Genomic DNA, 18,407 nt, shown 5'->3' with positions numbered 1-18,407 from the left:
TCCTGGCCTGTCTGGTCTCCTCTACATCCTCCTAGAGTCCAGTCTGCTGTGGCCTCAGCAGGGGCCAGGGTCTTGGGGAGAGTGGCTTGTATTTACCGATAGCTTTCAGCTCCTAAGAGACCAGGTGGAGCTGGGGCAGGGGCTGTCCTTCCTACTCTCTGAGCTCTCTGGAAATGGGCCAGCACCTGTTCTCCATGCTAGCATGAAGCTGCTGGGGCCCCTAGTGGGTGACAGGGAGTAGGGGAAAAGCCTGAATTTCTTAAGCACCAGAGCCCATGTCTTAGAGCCTGCTCACATCCCAAATGCAGTGTGGATAGCAGAGAGTCTCCTCTTGTATGGGCCTGTTTCCCACTTGTGAACAATGAGAGCCCAAATCTTTCCTGCCCTGGCATTCTGCGACCTGAGGTTTCAATGCAGAGAGGCAGTGACCGACCTGGGGATGACCTGTCTAGTCCCTCATAGGAAATGGGGGATCTGAGGCCCAGAGGAGGCATGAAGACATCAGAGGTCACACAGCAAGACTGAGACCAAGCCCGGAGCAGGGTTACTATTGTTGCAGGTGTTCCTGGGAGTTCCTAATCCAGGACTCCTGGCCAAGCCGGGCTTGATCTGGGCTCTGACATCCTTGCCAGGGATAGGGTGAAGATGGCCCTGTCTGCTGGTTCACAGCAGGGGGTGCTGCGGAAGGTGCAGGCCCTCAAATGCCGAGTGAAGAGCATGCTTCCCCTGTGGAGCCCTGGGTCTGCTGCTGGGCGCAGTGGGAACACATAGCAGGAATTGCCCGTACTGGCTCCCTTACCTGGAATAGATGTCTAAGCTGGACCAGAGGAGGAGTGAGAGTCAGACAGGGAGGGGAGGAGAAGGGTCAGGGACCGGGGACCCTAGGGCCTGGCACATCCAAACAGTCCAAGTCTCATTTCTCTGGTCTGGCATGAAAAATACCAGATTTATATTACCATTGTTGTCACTGTTGCTTGATGGAAGAGAACCCTCAGAGTTGTCAGCTGAGGACTGAGGGGATTCTGGTACCTATCTTTGGTTGTCTCCTTGGTTCTTGTGGTTCCACCTTTAGGGAAAGTGCGCTCGTGTTAAGCATTGCCCTCTGACCTGGGCGAGGTCTTCGTTCCTTCTCTCTTTCCATCTCAGGGAGAGGGAGGTTAGAGTTAGGAAGATGTGTTCCTATTGGACAGAGGGCACTGAGGGACGAGTGAGGAGCCCACTGGTGCAGGACAGGGCCACTCTATGGCTGCTGACTTGCCCTGGGACAGTGGGTCTCAGTGTACCACCTGCAAAACATGAAGTAGAAGGGTCATGTGAGCCTTGTCCTGGCTGCTTCCTGTAGCTGTGATGCAGACCTGATGGCCAGAGTCCCCTGAGCCTCCAAGGTCTTCTTCCATCACTGCCTGCCCTTGCTGTGGTCCCTTCCCTCGTAACACTGTCTTGCCTGCTCCCCACAGGTGACGACGTCATCAGGAAGCAAGTGCTTTTCCTGCCGTTCTGCAGCTGAGCGGGATAAGTGGATGGAGAACCTGCGGCGAGCAGTGCACCCCAACAAGGTAAGCCTGCACCCCTCTCACCAAAGCATGGGGGATTGAAGGTAGGCTCAGATATGAGGAAGCAAGAGAGAGACAATCTCTGTGACGTGGGCTGGGATTGGGGGCGGTCAGCCTGCATGGAGGCAGGACCCGAGTGGACAATATTGGTGGACTCTGAAAGAGATGTTTGAGTTTGCCAGGTTGAGACAGGTGCTGTGTGCCTCTGTTTTCTAAACTACACATTGAGTCTGGGCTGGGGAAATGAGTGCTGGACCCTGGGGTCCTTCTGCTGGGATCCCTTGTCCCTACTCCCCAGCCCCTGGCCGACTTCTGCTCATCTTCCCATTCCAGCTTAGGTGTCTGCCCCACCTCCAGGTGAGGACCCCTCTCCCAGGCTGGTGTCGTCTGTGTTCCCACTGCCCCTGGGCTCCCCCGTGAGGTCCTGGGAGCCCCCACTGTAATCCCTGCTTCTGTATCTGTCTTCCTAGCCGACTTGAGGGCCTGACCAAGTCCTGGTCACCATAGCCATCTCTTAAGTTACAGTACAGACCAGCAAATTAAGGAAGAGTTAATAATGGCGTAGCCTGTGTTGTGCCAGGCGTTGTGCTGGCCTCTCTCAGTCTCGCCCTCTATGAGATGAGGGTTTACCTTAGTCCTGTTTTATACACAAGCAACCCAAGGCTCCAGTTAAGTCACTTGCCCAAGGTGAGTGAGCTTATGTGAGGTCGACCAGAGATCCAGCCCTTGTCCATCAGCCCCGCCTCATCCTGACTCAGGGTCTAGGCGCCCACTGCCGCCTCCACCTTCGGAGCTCCTCCTGGGTCTGAGGCTCTCTCAGGCTCTGGGCTGGTTGGGGGTTACATGTGGCACCCCCAGCTGACCACCCCGGACTCCCGTGCACATACAGGACAACAGCCGGCGTGTGGAACACATCCTGAAGCTGTGGGTGATTGAGGCCAAGGACCTGCCGGCCAAGAAGAAGTACCTGTGTGAGCTGTGCCTGGATGATGTGCTCTACGCCCGCACCACGGGCAAGCTCAAGACGGACAATGTTTTCTGGGGCGAGCACTTCGAGTTCCACAACCTGCCACCCCTGCGCACAGTCACTGTCCACCTGTACCGGGAGACCGACAAGAAGAAGAAGAAGGAGCGCAACAGTTACTTGGGCTTGGTGAGCCTGCCCGCTGCCTCGGTGGCCGGGCGGCAGTTCGTGGAGAAGTGGTACCCGGTGGTGACGCCCAACCCCAAGGGCGGCAAGGGTCCTGGGCCCATGATCCGCATCAAGGCGCGCTACCAAACCATCACCATCCTGCCCATGGAGATGTACAAAGAGTTCGCTGAGCACATCACCAACCACTACCTGGGGCTGTGTGCAGCCCTCGAGCCCATCCTCAGTGCCAAGACCAAGGAGGAGATGGCATCTGCCCTGGTGCACATCCTGCAGAGCACGGGCAAGGTGAAGGTGCGTGCAGGCCCCTCAGCTCCTGACACAGGCTGGGCGACAGTGCTGGGTTACTTGCCCTTCCCCACATCCGTACATTTCAGGCCTAATGAAGGCCTTGGAGGCACCAGTCACTACCAGATGGGTTCCCTAAACCCAGGAGTTCTGTTTTGGGCTGGGTGTTTTGTACTCCTGTCTGTGGCTGGAGCTGATCACTGAGGCCTGTGTGGAACCAGCGGATGGGATTGCAGCTGGTAGTGAGGTAGTGGGCTTGGGTTGAGGTGCCTTCTACCACTACTGCAGAGGACTGACCCCCTGAGGCTCCAGGGGAACAGGCTGGGTGGCTGGCTGTCCCAGCATACAGGTCCCACAATGCCACCAGCCCCAGTGAGCCAAACACACATCCCCTGTGAGGTATGGAGTTCGGCAGACCTCCCCAGCAGGATGCACAGATGAGTCTCCATCACAGCTCCACCTCACCCCACACTCTCATCCAGACACACAGATTCTCACACAGATAGACGCAGTCAAAATTGTACCATTTCAGGGTTAGCCAGCCCCACCCCAGAACCTCACAGAAGCGGGAATCTGAGACCCACCCAGGCAAGCCATAGTTCAGGGCCAGAGGTGCCCAGTGTCCATCCCCATAACTCCTTTCACCTTTTGCTCTCAAAGATGGGCCCAGCAGCCCACCATGCAAGCCATGCCTCAGCCCCACCTACCTGGTTTGGGGACAAATGGGCTCCTGGACCAGGATGCCCCTAGGAAGGCAGTAGAGCATGGTCTGTGGGCCTCGAAGGCAACCTTCTTTCTTTACATTTGCCACCTGCCATTCAGGAAGCTGCCCAGAGAGGGTGGGAAACGGGCTGGACTTGAGGCCTCTGCAGCGTGGATGGACTCTGGTGCTGGGCTAAGGACTAGGGCCTCTGCCCTCTGGACAGTGGCGTGTTGTAAGCCAAGTGACAGGTGGCTGAGGGGCGCCCTGTGTCAAAGTCCTAGGCTCTTAGCCCTAGGTTGGGGAGGCACAGTTGGGAGCCATGCCCCAGGTACCCCAGGGCAGAGTCCAGGGCACAAGACTCGTGGAGGTCCCTCACCCTCTCACCTGTTCCTAGAGGTTCTGAAAGGGGAGGCCATGGCTGGAAGCCTCAGCAGCCTCTGCAGTGGGAACCCTCTGCAGCACCCCTCCCTCTTGGACTTGCTGTATGCTGCAAGTGCAGGGCTGGGGCGGGGACCTCCTCCCCATGGACCTGTGATAGGGAGCAGTTTTCCTCTATAGTGCTCGACTACCTCCTCCGTCACCTTCTCCTCCAGCCTTCAGACTTGACTGGCTAGGCTGCACGTTGGGCCAGCTCTGGCTGCCCCGTCCTTAATGTGCTGGTCAACACAGGAGACGTATGCTGGGAAATGGAATGAATCAAGGACCCATGGGCACCAGAGAGGGAGTGAGGACAGCTGCAGAGGCTGGAGCCTTTTCTGCAGTTGTGTCTGATGTTTCAGTACCTGGTCCCCAGGGCTGGGCTGGGGCTGGCCTGTTCTGGGAAGCGGATTCCTCCCTGAAGCAGCCTGAGATGATAGGTGCGTCCAGGTGCTCATTGTGGAGGGAGATGAAGCCAGGGCCGCAGCCAACCCCAGAGGCCCTCAGTGGGGTTGCGGAGGAGTAGATAGAAAGATGGAAAGTAACTTGTGCTCCTGGGGTGACAGGCACCTGAGCCCCCAGCTCTGGAATACTTGGGAACTAGCCCCTCTTCCCTCTCCATGACTAGAGGAGTAATGGGGTCTGGAAAGCAAGGGACTTGGACCAAATCTGGCCCCAGGTGGCTGTGTGGCTATGGACAAGTCATTTTCCTGCTGTGTGTGCATTGGTTTCCCCCTTACTGGGTCCTGGCTCTCAGGAGGTTCTCATCCCAGCACTGGGGCCCGACTCTCATTGCAGGAGTTCAGGAAAGCTGTGGTCCTGAGTGGGAGCCCCAGGGGAGATGCAGCTCTGACCCCTGCTTCAGTGTATTCAGAGAATGCGACCCTGGAGGTCGCCTGTTGGTCAGGAAGGGGTCCTCAGGCCACATGATCCCCAGGAAGCCAACGACAGCTTCCCCTTGGCCCCTGCTGTCTCTCTGTGCCTCTGCTGTGCAGCCTGGGTTCCTGTGTCTACATCTCAGTTCTGTTTTAAAGGACCCCACTCGTGCGTGTCAGAGTGAGGTATTTCTTGAGCACAGATGCCTGGGTCCACCCCCGCTGGGTGCCTTGCAGGCTCTGTGCTAGGTGGCCCCCTGCCCTGACTGTCACCCTCCCTTGAAACTCTGACAGTTTTTCCTATCTTCTTCCCCTCCCCCAAGCCACAGGTTGGTTGTAAGTACAAGGAGGTAGGGACTCCTGCGGGAGATAGTTAGTATCCGCATGGTTGCTAGAGTCGGGGGAAGGTGTGGGTTCGGGCTCCTATGCTGGAGTTTTCCCACAACACTTTGTGTGGGACCTGATGGGCCAGGGGCTGCTACCCCGGATTGCCAGGTGGGCAGTGGCGCCTCCACCTTCCCTCTCCAGCCAGTTGCACATCAGTTCCTGCTCTCACCTGCCTGAGCATGGTGGCTCATGACCTCCCCGGGCAGTGGGACTGCACAGAAGGCATCTGTGTCCGGTGTGGGAGCCCCCACCCGAGTCACAGGTGGATACTGGTGACCATTTTGACCATGAGACAGGGCAGCCTCATTTGTCCTCTTTGGCACTGATGCTGGGGGGAGAGGTGAGTCCTGCTGTGGTCACCAGGCCAGGCCTGATTAGGGCTATACGTGGAAATGAGTCCGTTCTCAATTTGTGGGGGATTGTGGCTCCATGTGGCATGCACTTGTTCAGGCTGCCTCCATCCGTAGACCCGGCTCTACTGTCACCAGTTCTAGGCTCCTACCTTGGCTGGGGGCCCCTGCTCTGCCCACACTCCCCAGCAGCCCTAAAGGTGGGCACACTGTTCCTCCTGGGGACCCCTGCAGCTTGGTGATGGAGCGGCCTCAAAATGCCAGGGCTTCTCTGGCTAGGTCTGGAATCCTAGGACCCTCCATGCCAGGCCAGCTCAGGTCCTGCTCTCCCCACCTCCTGCCTCCTCAGGACTTCCTGACAGACCTGATGATGTCAGAGGTGGACCGCTGTGGGGACAACGAGCACCTCATCTTCCGGGAGAACACACTGGCCACCAAGGCCATCGAGGAGTACCTCAAGCTAGTGGGCCAGAAGTACCTGCAGGACGCCCTAGGTAGGAAGTGGGCCAGCAGCGGGGCAGAGGGTGGGCAGGGCCCGCCAGGTCCTCACTCCCCACTCCCTGCCCACTTGGCCATAGGTGAGTTCATCAAAGCACTGTATGAGTCAGATGAGAACTGCGAGGTGGATCCCAGCAAGTGCTCGGCCGCTGACCTCCCAGAGCACCAGGGCAACCTCAAGATGTGCTGCGAGCTGGCCTTCTGCAAGATCATCAACTCCTACTGGTCAGTGCAGCGCCCAGGCCTCCCACCCTGTCACCTTCCCCATCCTTCAGTGTCTGGCACCCACAGTGTGCCCGGTGTTGCCTGGCCCCTGAGTTGTACTGACTTGCCAGTCCCCTGGCCTTGTCCCTTTTGAGCTCTCAGGTGAGGCAGCATTTAGCACATTGCTGTGGCTTTGTGGTGAAAAGAACCTGGACATACCAGTCCGCCGTTTCTGGTGATAAGGGAGCACCCTTCATGTGCTGGGGGCTGTTGTGGGTGCTTGGGCTGCAGCGGGAGTGAGACTGACAGGCCCTGTACGGGCCCCCAGTTGGGGTGGGTGGATGGCTTCATCTGAGGCTCCTCACCTGTCCCTGGGAGCTAAGGTGCTCATGTCACAGTCTTGTGATGGGGTCCAGCAGCGCCACACCGGGGGCCTGAGCACCCCAGGCAGGCCTTTTGCTGGAACTGGAGAATAAAGAGAAAGGACTAGACTGAAGTACAGCGGGGTCTGCAGGCTCTGCCATCCCCAGAAAGCAGCAGGGCATGCAGTGGTGGGCTACTCAGACAGGCCCCTCAGCAGGGCCAGAATCAGTCCCGGAGAAACTTATGGTAAGGCCGACTTCACAGCCACCGGCTTGCTCCTGTGGTATATGTGTGTAGTGGCCAGCCAGCCTGGTGCTGGCTCCTCCTGTGGAGTACAGCCTCCTCCTGTGGTGGCACACGGGACTGTCCGGGAGGGCCTTGCTGTCATTCCAAGCAGTGGGGTCATTTTCACCCCAGAGGAGCTGCCCAGGTTTAACCTGTGTTCCCCTCCAGCTCAGGGCTTACAGCCCCCACCCACCCAAGCCTCTGTCCGCAGCCTCTTCTGACACCACTCCCTCCCTGGCCGTACCTCACTCCTTGTTAGGTGTGCCTCTCACTCACCTGCACCTTGACCTGCATACACTCCTGCCTTTCCTGCTCCAAGGCCACACACCTGGGTACCCTCCGTCGCAGCCCTGATCCCATCAGGATAGGGTTGTGCCTGTGCCTGAAACATTTCCTCCAAATGCTGGGGCACCCTGGGGGCAGGTGAGCCCACTAGCTCAGGACTGGGCACACAGGAGGGCCAGGGAAGTGTTTGCTGCTCCCCAAGGACAAGAAAAGGTGGGGTGAATGGGCAAGGCCAGGAGGGTGGGCACCCAGGGCCTTAGCCCATGGGCTATACAAGGTGCTTACCTGGGCCAAATGGGCACCTCAAGATGGGCCACAAATGCGCAGCTTTCCACACCCTTGGGCTTGGGGTGGAGAGCAACTATAGGGCCTTGAACTCTGGGAACACACTTCCCATTCCCAGCTGGGCCATGCTTTCCCCCTCCCCGCTCCCCCCTCTTCCCAGGGGGGCTGGGCATGTGACTCAGGGAAAACATTTGTGGACAGTGATTTTCCATTTCCTCTTTCTGGCATTTGTCAGAGACACCTCTCCATTCTGGACAAGGCCATTGATCGATGTCACCACTCAACACCTGCCCCCTGTCCAGTTCTGTGCCAGGCACTGTGAGAGCCACGGCTAAAGGTGGCTCACCTTCATTCCCCGCTAGGCGTGCCCTTGATGGGTCAGCCAGCATGCATTGTGGGAGAGCCTGCTGAGCAGGCTGCTGGGCCTGTGGGGGAAGGAATTTCAAGTTCTTCAAGCCTATTGTAGCCTTGGGGTTTTAGCCTTACGATGGCTCTGTGAGCTTGGCAGGGCAGGTCTTTTTCTCAGTTTAAGGGAGAGAAAACCGAATTCTTCCAGGAGGGTTAGGGCCTTGGTCACATCACCCTGAGGTCATGGCAGAGCCAAGTGTAAACTGAGTTCGGGGACCACTGGGGCCTGGCCTGCCCCAGGCTGGGAGATGTATCTTTTAGGGAAAAAAAATAGGAAAACCACTTAAAGGTTGGCCAGGTGGGCCTGACCATGGCAGGCCAAGATGCCCAGTAGAACCAGGAGCCCCATTGTCTAGGGCCATCTCTGCCCACTTGCTCCATTACCCTGGGGCAGTCACTACCTCCCTTTCCCTCACCATCTAGAGAATGGAGAGCTGTGTTCTCCCACTGTGTTCAGGGGTAGTCCCATCTTGTTGATCTTTCTGAGCTTGTAGGAAATCCCAGATTCCTATGACATCATTCAAGCAAAGGAAATGAGTCTCAAAGCCAGTGATGGGAACCCAAGGAATAGTGGTCTATTCCTGTTCTCCTCACTTCCCCCTAGACCCAGATGCCTGCTGTTAGGGTTGAAAAATGAAGTAGAGACTGGGGGAGAGGTGGGGAGGGCCCAGACCAGAAGCTGGATAGGCAGTTCAGCACTGGCCCTTGGCAGTTAATTCCGGTTAGGATGGAGAGCCAGCTCCTCAGGCCTCCTCCCATCCCACCGGCCTGGCCCTTCGCTGAGAACCCACTGCCCGACGGGAACCTGGTCTCCCCACTCCTCCTACTGCCTGGGCACTTGCTTCAGCCGCCCTGTACTGACTGCTCTCCCCAGACAGCTGTGTCTTCAGAGCTCAGACAGTGGGGCTGACCTCATGCAGCTGGTGGGGTAGAGCCAAGGCTGGAATGCAGGTTCCTGCTGTGTGCACTCCTGTCCTGGGCCCCTGCTTGATGGCCAAGCCCACCCTTGTCTGTCCCTGCACAGCGTCTTCCCACGGGAGTTGAAAGAGGTGTTTGCCTCGTGGAGGCAGGAGTGCAGCAGCCGCGGCCGGCCGGACATCAGTGAGCGGCTCATCAGCGCCTCCCTCTTCCTGCGCTTCCTCTGCCCAGCCATCATGTCGCCCTCACTCTTCAACCTGCTGCAGGAGTACCCCGATGACCGCACTGCCCGCACCCTCACCCTCATCGCCAAGGTCACCCAGAACCTGGCCAACTTTGCCAAGTGAGTGCCTCCTCCCTCACCAGGCAGAGTGGGCGGGGCTGGCATCCACAGGGCAAGCCCTGGGGGTGTTTCTGCCCCCAAGCTGGGCAGAGACCATAAACAGGCCCTGGTTTTGTCCCTGTCATCCTCAGTCCTTCTCCTTCCCACTTTTTAAAAAATAAAATCTCCACACTCTATCCTTCTACTCAAGGTATATGTCATTTTGATATGTTTCTTGATTTTTAAAGGTGGCAACATGAGACTTTTTTTTTTCCTTTTGCTTTTTTGAATTAATGTATTATTATAAGGATTCTCACATATCCCTTAGCATTCATTAAGCCCTGTTTTGAAATAAATGACTAATATTCCTCCAAGGGGAACTGGCCCGTATTTCCTTAACCCATTCCCTGTGCTTGGACACTCGGGTTGGGCACCACTATCCTGGTGTCATGCTCTCAGGATGTCTTTCTTTGCTGATAAAGCACTATTGGTGTTTTCGGCTGCATCCTTAGAGCAAGCGGGCAGAAGTAGAAGGGCTGGGTCATCTCACTGCTGTTCATTCTCAAAGCATGGATTGAGCCCCATCCTGGGGCTCTCTATGTACTGGGCTCTGACGGTACCAAGATGAATCAGCCCTGGTAGCGCTCAGTACTTCAGCCAGGGAGATGTGTGGAATAAGCAGGGGAGCAGTGACAGACACACATAAGCCTCTTAGAAAGGCCCTCAGCTTGTTGGGAGAGGAGACAGGAAAGCCTCCAGGGTGACAAGATCCCCCAACTGCATGTCAGGGTGAGGCGGTCATTATCTCAAGGAAGAGGAGCAGAGGCCGGACATCCCAAGGAGGGCCATGTGCTATGCCAGGTCAGGAGAAGCTGGCAATGAGACCTAAGAGGACAGCAAGGACCTGAAGGCCAGACAGGGCTGTGGAAGCCACCAGAGAGTTTTAAACAAGAGAGAGGATGGCCTTCCTCTGTTCTGGACCCTGAAAAGCTCACCCTGACAGCAGTGGGCAGATGGGTTGCAGGGAGCAGGATGGTAGCCAGAAGACCTGAAAGGAGAGCATAGCTGTGGTTCTAGCAACAATAGCAAAAAATTGGCAGGGAGGGGAGGGGTTCAGGAGGCAGTGGCTACAAGGGACAAGGTTAGGGGTTATTAGTAGGCAAAATCAGCGGGCCATGCCATTTGGGAACGAGGAAGAGGGAGGACTTGACAACTGCCAGAGGTTCTGGCTCAGTTATCTGTATGGGTAGTGGGGTCTCCACTTAGGGTAGGGAACTCAGGAGGAGGGCATGGGTTTGGGTGATGGTGATGACTTCACGCGTGGCCAGGCTAAGTAGGAGGGACTCCCAGGGGAGGTGCCTGCGCATATATTAATACATGTCTGAAAGCTCATTGGGAGACCTGGGTTGAGCATGGATTGAGCATCATCTGTATACCAGGACAGTGAAACTTGGAGGAAAAGCAGAAGGACACTGTTAACAGGCAGTGTATGGGGGACACAGAACATTCCAGGTCCTGAGATAAAAGGTTCAGAAAAGGGTCACTGTTACCATGAGCAAGGAGGGCCCTGGTGACCTCAGTCAGAGCATATTCAGCTGACTTGGGGAGTGAGTGGGGTGGGAGCCGGCCACAGTGGGGAAAGCGGGTGGTGGTGTCCCAGTGGAGGGAGTTCCTGGGCGGGGCCTGCCTGGGCCCAGAGTGCTCACCCAGCTACCCTCTCTCCAGATTCGGCAGCAAGGAGGAGTACATGTCCTTCATGAACCAGTTCCTAGAGCATGAGTGGACCAACATGCAGCGCTTCCTGTTGGAGATCTCCAACCCCGAGACCCTCTCCAACACAGCTGGCTTCGAGGGCTACATCGACTTGGGCCGCGAGCTCTCCAGCCTGCACTCACTGCTCTGGGAGGCCATCAGCCAGCTGGAGCAGGTGCCTGTGGCTGTGGGGCGGAGGTGGGGCCAAAAGCTACCATCGGTCTTTTAGTGTTCCCCCTTCCAGAGTAACCATGGAGGGCAGAGAATTTGCCCATGTGGCATGATCAGGAGCTAACTGCGTACCAGGAGCCCAGGGCTCCAGGCCAGGTCCTGTCAGAACACACTGGGGATCTGTGGGCCCCATTTTCTCTGTGGGCAAATGCTGTGTTCACTCGGCAGTATCTGCCAAGGCAGCCCCACTCTGGGTACTAGGGCTGGGGTGTTCCGCATGCACTCAGCCTTTAGTGGACAAGTGCCACTGTGCTGCCTGCCAGAGCATGTGAGAAATAAAATTGGATCGTGAATTCACCTGTATGAAGAAGATGACTCAAGACCCTGTACCTCCACTTGTCCAGCAGGAAGTTGGAAACCTTTCTAGGATTGCCCTTGACCATCTGTTGACAAGGTTACTCCCTAGACACCTCTGACACTGCTGCAGTCACCTGAAGTGAGCCCTCCCTAGCCTGAGACTTCACTGACCCCCAGCCTCAGCCCACATAGTGAGCAATTAGTTCTTGGACTTAAGGGCTGGGTCTACCAGGAACTTCTTCCCAAATATCTGTTGCTTTCTAGGGCTCCAAGGGACCACCTTACTTTTGTAAGGTGCTGAAACTGGCCTGGAAGGCCCTTCATGCCTCCTGGTCCCATTCCCTAGAGGTGACCGCTCAGAGCACTGGTATGCAGCCTCCTGGACGCGATCTGTGCATGTGTAAGCACGCACAAACATGCAGGCGCACACACATAGAGCTCTTTCCCTTTTTCTGTTTGTTTTAAAGCGAGAACGTACTGTGTATGCTGCTGTGTGCGTTTCTTACCACTCTATTGTGGGCCTCTTTGCTTGTCAGTGCAATCTGCACCACCGCCAGGGGCTTTTTAATGACTGCATCATATGAATGCTGTTTATTTCACCAGTCCCCTGTTGATGGACACTTAGGTTAGTCCTGACTTTTCACTAGAAATAGGTGCTGTTGCAATCAAAGGCCATCATTTTTGCTCATTTGTATCCACTTGCCTTTGGCTGTGAGAGACACAGGAGGGAGAAATGGAAATGAGGGCCGAGACCCTCCTTTCCACTGGTTCTGGTCCCTGCACTGCAGCCAACACCAGTCACTGTCACTGCCACCACTTACCTTCCCCCAGTGCTGTCCACGTATCTGCACAACCAGGCGGGAAGAATGGAAGGTGATTGGTATTGTCACACTGGTGATAGGGTGCAACAGGGATTTGAAACACAACTGTTTGCCTCTCAATTGTGTGCTCTATTGCCTGCATGAGTTTTCACACTTTGTTTTCTCACAGAGACCTCTGTGGAAGCTTGTGCATAAACAGGTGAAGGCAGTGTCCCCATAGCCTAGAATCCTCTGCCCCTCAAGTCCTCTAAAGCGTGCCAGCAAGGTTCAGATGGGTTCAGGCTCTGCCTTCTGCCTGACCAGCACCTGGGGGTGCCTGGACCATCTCCACTGGTGCTCAGGTGCCAAAGTGGGTCAGGCCCCAGCCCATCCCATGGAGTAGGTGATGTGAGAGAGGCTGTCACAGAAGCCTCTGGATGGAGAGGTGGAGGTGTGGAAATGCTGGGATTCCATGTGTGCTTTCCTCTCTGCGGAGGCACCAGGGCAGGGCAAACTGAAGGAGAGGCTTGCACTAGGTCAGCATCTCCCCCTGTGGGCCTCCTACTCCTGCCCCAGAAATATCTGGGAGCTGGTTAAAAACGTAGATTTACCGATTCCTGGGCTCACCCCCCTCGCAGACCCCTCGGCAGGTGGGGATCTGCACTTCTGACAGGCTCCGCGGTGGTTTTCAGCCACAGTGGCTGCAGCACATATAGCCTACCTGTGTGGTCCCAGGAGGTCACACCTGCCTCTTGCTGTGCCTTTGCAGAGCATAGTGTCCAAACTGGGACCCCTGCCTCGGATCCTGAGGGACGTCCACACAGCGCTGAGCACCCCAGGTAGTGGGCAGCTGCCAGGGACCAACGACCTGGCCTCCACACCAGGCTCTGGCAGCAGCAGCATCTCAGCTGGGCTGCAGAAGATGGTGATCGAGAATGATCTTTCTGGGTAAGAGCTGCCAGGCATGTTGGGTGTGGTGGGTGCGTGTGCAGACTAGGCACAGCCCACCTGTAATCTCAGATGAGGAAAGAGAATGCCTACCTAGTGTTTATAAAACAAACCTGGCAAGACTTGAGTTGTACAGGTCCTAAGTGGTGAACCTCCATTTGGGAATAATCAGGGAAGCCTTCCTAGAGGAGATGATGCTATAGTTTTTTTCTTTTCTTTTCTTTTCTTTTTTAATGTTTTAAGAAAAGTATCATTTCCATTGGTGGAAAAGGCATTCTAGGTAGAGGGACAAGCAAAGACATGATGTGTCAAAGAATAATTGTCTCAAATAACCCCCAGCATTTCCAGATCCCCTGATATTTGTTAAAAATACACATGTTCCTGGTATTTCCTGAGCCTGAGTCAGAATCTTCAGAAGTGGTGTTTACCTGGAGGTGTTTTCAATAGGAGTTCGATGACTCTGCCAGGCTTGGAGGCTGGGAACCCCAGAAAACATAAAGTGTTGCTGAGACCCAGTCCTGGGGTCTGCTTTGCCTAAGTAAGACACACACAAGGCAGATTGGAAGGCAAAACGTTCTTGTTTAAGTCAAAATAGGGACATTTCTTTCAGTTCATGGTGAAGCATTTCTGCTCCACCCCTACTCTCCCCTCTCCCACCGGGGATCCCTCTTACCCCAGCATGTGAGGCCGTGGCTGCAGCAGCAGAGTTGGGAGTATGGTCTCCCTGAGGCAGTGGCAAGGCAGGCTTTTAAGCAGGGGAGGGTGCTGAGATCAAGAACCTGCTGAGATCAAGAACCTGGGGTTAGGGGAGCCTAGGAGGGGCCAGAGATGCAGGTCTGCTGAGTCTTGCATTGGATCTGTTCGGTGAATGTGCCAAGCGAAGCCAAGCAGAGTCACAGGCCAAGAGTTTGAAGTGGGGGGTGCGGTGGACAGCCCTTGAGCGGCTGAGAGGCAGCCGGGCCCGTGAGTTCTGAAAAGACGGACCTGGCGTGTGGCCTGGGCAGCCAGGTTCCCACTGCTCTCCATCTTTCCTGGCTCATCTGCTGCTCTAGCCAGCTCTCCCAGGCCCATGAGCATTGCAGCCCCGAGTGGCTGCTGCTGCCCATCTCAGGGAGTGGCGCTTCCTTGCCATCTGAGGCTAAGCCAACCCATTCCGCATTCCAAGCCATATCAACCCCCCCAAGTCCTTGCTGCCTTCAGTTCCCCCCACCCACGTTCTTCTCTCCAAAGCCCCCCCGGCCCCCACCACAGTTATGCTTTCTTCCAAAGGAGCTAGCTTCTGGGGAGGGGCCAGGGAGAGGCCAGAGAAAAGCGTAGAGTGAGGAGGAGGCCAGGGCAAGTGCAGCCCTCCCACCGAGTCATGCTCTCCATGGAGCCTGCTCTCATTCCTTGTTTTTGCCAGGAACTCCAGCCCCCGCCTGCCAGTCAAACAAGGGAGCGGCAGCAGGAGGCTGGGCAAGAGGAGGTTTCACCGGGCCCCCACTTCAGTTACCAGTCTGATTAGGAACAAGAGGGAAGAGGCAGAGGGAACCCAGTGACTCTGAAGTTGGAGTTCTCAATGCAGGATCCGTGGATAGCAGAGAGCCACTGAGTTGTGGCTTAGGGCTTAGCTAAGGAGGAGTTTTCCAGAGCAAGCCAGGCCCCAGTACCCATTGTCCCAAGATGCAGCTGAACAGGGAAGGGGTCTTCCAGGCAGCGCGGCCTGAAATGTGCAGTGCTGGCCCCTAAAGAAGAGGTTCTGTGCAGGAGCAGCCGCCTCAGCCTCTGGTCCCCGGATTCTCCCACTCCTGTTACCCGAGCGCATCCATCTCCCCAGCGCTGGCTTGGGCTGCCAGGCCCCGGCAGGTTGGTGGGTGCTGTCGGTTTGGACCCGCCTTGGCTGCACTCACAGTTCTTCTTTTCCCCTTCTTTCCCTGTGTGTGCTTGTCTCCCTGCAGTCTGATAGATTTCACCCGGTTACCGTCTCCAACCCCCGAAAACAAGGACTTGTTTTTTGTCACAAGGTCCTCCGGGGTCCAGCCCTCACCTGCCCGCAGCTCGAGTTACTCGGAAGCCAACGAGCCTGATCTTCAGATGGCCAACGGTGGCAAGAGCCTCTCCATGGTGGACCTCCAGGATGCCCGTGCGCTGGATGGGGAGGCAGGCTCCCCAGCGGGCCCCGATGTCCTCCCCACAGATGGGCAGGCCCCTGCAGCTCAGCTGGTGGCTGGGTGGCCAGCCCGGGCAACCCCAGTGAGCCTGGCAGGGCTGGCCACGGTGCGGCGGGCAGGCCAGACACCAACCACACCAGGCACCTCCGAGGGCGCGCCAGGCCGGCCCCAGCTGTTGGCACCGCTCTCCTTCCAGAACCCTGTGTACCAGATGGCGGCTGGCCTGCCGCTGTCACCCCGCGGCCTTGGCGACTCAGGCTCTGAGGGCCACAGCTCCCTGAGCTCACACAGCAACAGCGAGGAATTGGCGGCTGCTGCCAAGCTGGGAAGTTTCAGCACTGCCGCGGAGGAGCTGGCTCGGCGGCCCGGTGAGCTGGCACGGCGACAGATGTCACTGACTGAAAAAGGCGGGCAGCCCACGGTGCCACGGCAGAACAGTGCTGGCCCCCAGAGGAGGATCGACCAGCCTCCGCCCCCACCCCCGCCGCCACCTCCTGCCCCCCGCGGCCGGACGCCCCCCAACCTGCTGGGCACCCTGCAGTACCCAAGACCCTCAAGCGGAACCCTGGCATCGGCCTCACCTGATTGGGCAGGCCCCAGTACCCGCCTGAGGCAGCAGTCCTCTTCCTCCAAGGGGGACAGCCCAGAACTGAAGCCACGGTCAGTGCACAAGCAGGTCAGTGCCACTAGTCAGAGGGCAGGGCTGGGCACTTGGGCCCAGCTGGGCTGTCATACCCCATACCATCCTCCTCCTCTCAGTCATTTCACCTCCTCCCTCACCCAGCTGCCATCCCATCCCACCAGCCTGCCACATGCACCACCACCTCCTCCCCCTGGCTTCTTCCTGAATCCTGTGAACCAGGGACACTGTAGCCTTGGGGAACTCCAGGCCTTTCTGTCAGTGCCCCTAGGGGCAGGCTGGGGTCAGAGAGAAAGAGTGCATTCATCTTCAGTTCCAAGCCTGTCGAAGCCCTCACCCAAAGTAGGAGTCATCCTGCCCTACTCTGGCCCCACACTCCCCTCCCAAAATGTTTTCACAGGCTGGACAGACCTCCAGGCACAACCACCTGGAGCATGGATGGCCCTGTCACCCAAAGGCTGCAGGCGGTGTCTGGAGTGGAGGTGCCTTGGGCTGACAGCCCAGCCTGGCCCTGTCCTCCTCTCAGCTCAGCCTGCCCTGGTGCCCCCAGTGGCAGGGTCACTCTCTGTCCCCTTGGCAGCAGAGGGTGCTGCTCAGGAGGCCACCTGGCACCTATCGGCTTTGCCTTCGGCTACCGTCTGAGAGACAGTGTTCCTGGGTGGGGACTGCCTCTGTAGGCGCTCAGTCAGCTGGAGGACCCTTCCCTCCCCACCATGTCCCAGAGCTGCTTGTCCTTGTGGCTCACCTGGGCCACTAATGCCCTTCCTGCTTGCCCTCCTCCTCCCTCCAGCCCCTCACAGCTGTGTTTCGTTGTAGGGCCCTTCACCTGTGAGCCCCAATGCCCTGGACCGCACAGCCGCTTGGCTCTTGACCATGAACGCGCAGTTGTTAGAAGACGAGGGCCTGGGCCCAGACCCCCCCCACAGGGATAGGCTAAGGAGTAAGGACGAGCTCAGCCAAGCAGAAAAGGTAAAGCTGGACCCTGGCAGCTCGGGGCAGGGCGGGGCTGCCTCCTGGAGCAGCTGGTAGGAGTCTCTCCCCCAGGTCCCCCAGCAGTGGGTGCTTGTGTCCTTGTGAAGGGCTTGTCCCCTCTGAGCCCCTGTTCCCTGTGAGGATAGCAGTCAGTAGGGTCTGGAAGAAAAGTAACAAGAGGGATGGATTAGCAGCTTAGACCTGAGGCTTCCCATCTACAGATTGGAATCACAAGGAAATTGTCTTAGATATAGACTCCTGGGACCTCTGGGAAGGCTCCTTAGCCTGGGGCAACTGAGGCAGCTGAGCTTCCTGAGGACCTGGGGGTTGAGGGGCTGAGGGGCTGAGGGTGCCCAAGAGACATATAGAGCCCCCCTGAGGGAGCCTAGTACCTGAGGAGGCAGAGGCATGGGTCCCCAGGATGACTGGGAGAGCCACCCCAGCCTGGCCTCCGGGGCTTGTGCCTGCCCACGGCCTGGCTCTTCACCACTCTGGTCTCCACCAGGGCCTGGGAAAGAAACGGCAGTTACCAGCATTAGGGGTGGGGTCAGGCTACCATTGAGATGTTTTCTTCCTCACTCCTGGGAAAAGAACCTATTCTGAAAATCAAAATCTCACTCTGCCACACACATCTAGCATCTGCTGGGGCAGGGGGATGCTTTGTTGGTCTCCCAAGCCTTCCAGCTGTGGCAGCTGCTCTGGATCGGGGGGTAGTTTTTGTCTCCTACTGCCAGCTGCAGTCCATGTAGACGGAGGAACCAGCGCAGGCCCCAGATCGGCAGGCGCTTCTCCACTCCCCTCTGGATGCTCTCGCCCCTCCGGGCCCCAGGAAAGCCTGTGGCAGCCTCTCGAGCAAGGGTATTGGGGTCAGAATGGCAGAACTTCTCCCTGGCCTCAGGCGAGGCCCATCTCCATGCTGCATCCTGCCGCCCCCACCATCCCTGGTCCACTACATCCACCTGCTTTCACCATAGTTATGTGAAGGGGACCAGGGGACAGGGGACACAGTGCTCCCAGAGCCAGAGTTTGGCTGGGGAGCGAGGAGGCCTGGCCTCACTCCAGGCTCTTTGCATCCCTGTGTCCTCATGGCGTCTGGCCCCTCTCGATCCCGGCGTTGGCCTTTCCTTGCCCAGCACAGAGCACCTGGCTCCTCTGTGCAGCCACGCCGCTTCCCAGCCTTGTCCACATCCCTGTTCCTCCCTGATGGTTGGGGTCTGTGCTGGACTGAGGCAGATCCAGAGCCTGGACCACCTGCCTTTCAATTCTCTCTCTCTCCATTTCCTCATGCCACTGCCACCCTCTGGCTTTAGATTCAAACAGGCTGGG

General features: G+C 57.3%; 1 protein-coding gene across 50 annotated transcripts in view; it reads left to right on the top strand.

The window, feature by feature from the left end:
- The window catches only part of DAB2IP (DAB2 interacting protein), a 216,321-nt gene that overhangs the window by 188,206 nt on the left and 9,708 nt on the right, over window positions 1-18,407 (top strand). For 33 of the 50 annotated variants that reach the window (XR_013405610.1, XR_013405614.1, XR_013405616.1 and 30 more), the window contains 9 exons: window positions 1,458-1,556; window positions 2,443-2,997; window positions 6,073-6,217; window positions 6,302-6,446; window positions 9,076-9,312; window positions 11,017-11,218; window positions 13,141-13,319; window positions 15,257-16,145; window positions 16,926-17,078. Coding sequence is in view for 40 of the 50 variants with exons in the window: in XM_028834892.2 (XP_028690725.1) it covers window positions 1,458-1,556; window positions 2,443-2,997; window positions 6,073-6,217; window positions 6,302-6,446; window positions 9,076-9,312; window positions 11,017-11,218; window positions 13,141-13,319; window positions 15,257-16,145; window positions 16,926-17,078 (2,604 nt within the window). In the remaining 10 variants the exon portion in view is untranslated. The remainder of the gene's footprint in view (window positions 1-1,457; window positions 1,557-2,442; window positions 2,998-6,072; window positions 6,218-6,301; window positions 6,447-9,075; window positions 9,313-11,016; window positions 11,219-13,140; window positions 13,320-15,256; window positions 16,146-16,925; window positions 17,079-18,407) is intronic. The other 17 variants (XR_013405609.1, XR_013405608.1, XM_077968100.1 and 14 more) reach the window with 1 other exon arrangement.

This window comes from Macaca mulatta, chromosome 15 (assembly GCF_049350105.2).
Source record: "Macaca mulatta isolate MMU2019108-1 chromosome 15, T2T-MMU8v2.0, whole genome shotgun sequence".
Lineage (NCBI taxonomy): Eukaryota > Metazoa > Chordata > Mammalia > Primates > Cercopithecidae > Macaca > Macaca mulatta.
Note: the sequence above shows the minus strand (reverse complement) of the source record. Positions and strands in the feature narration are given on the sequence as shown.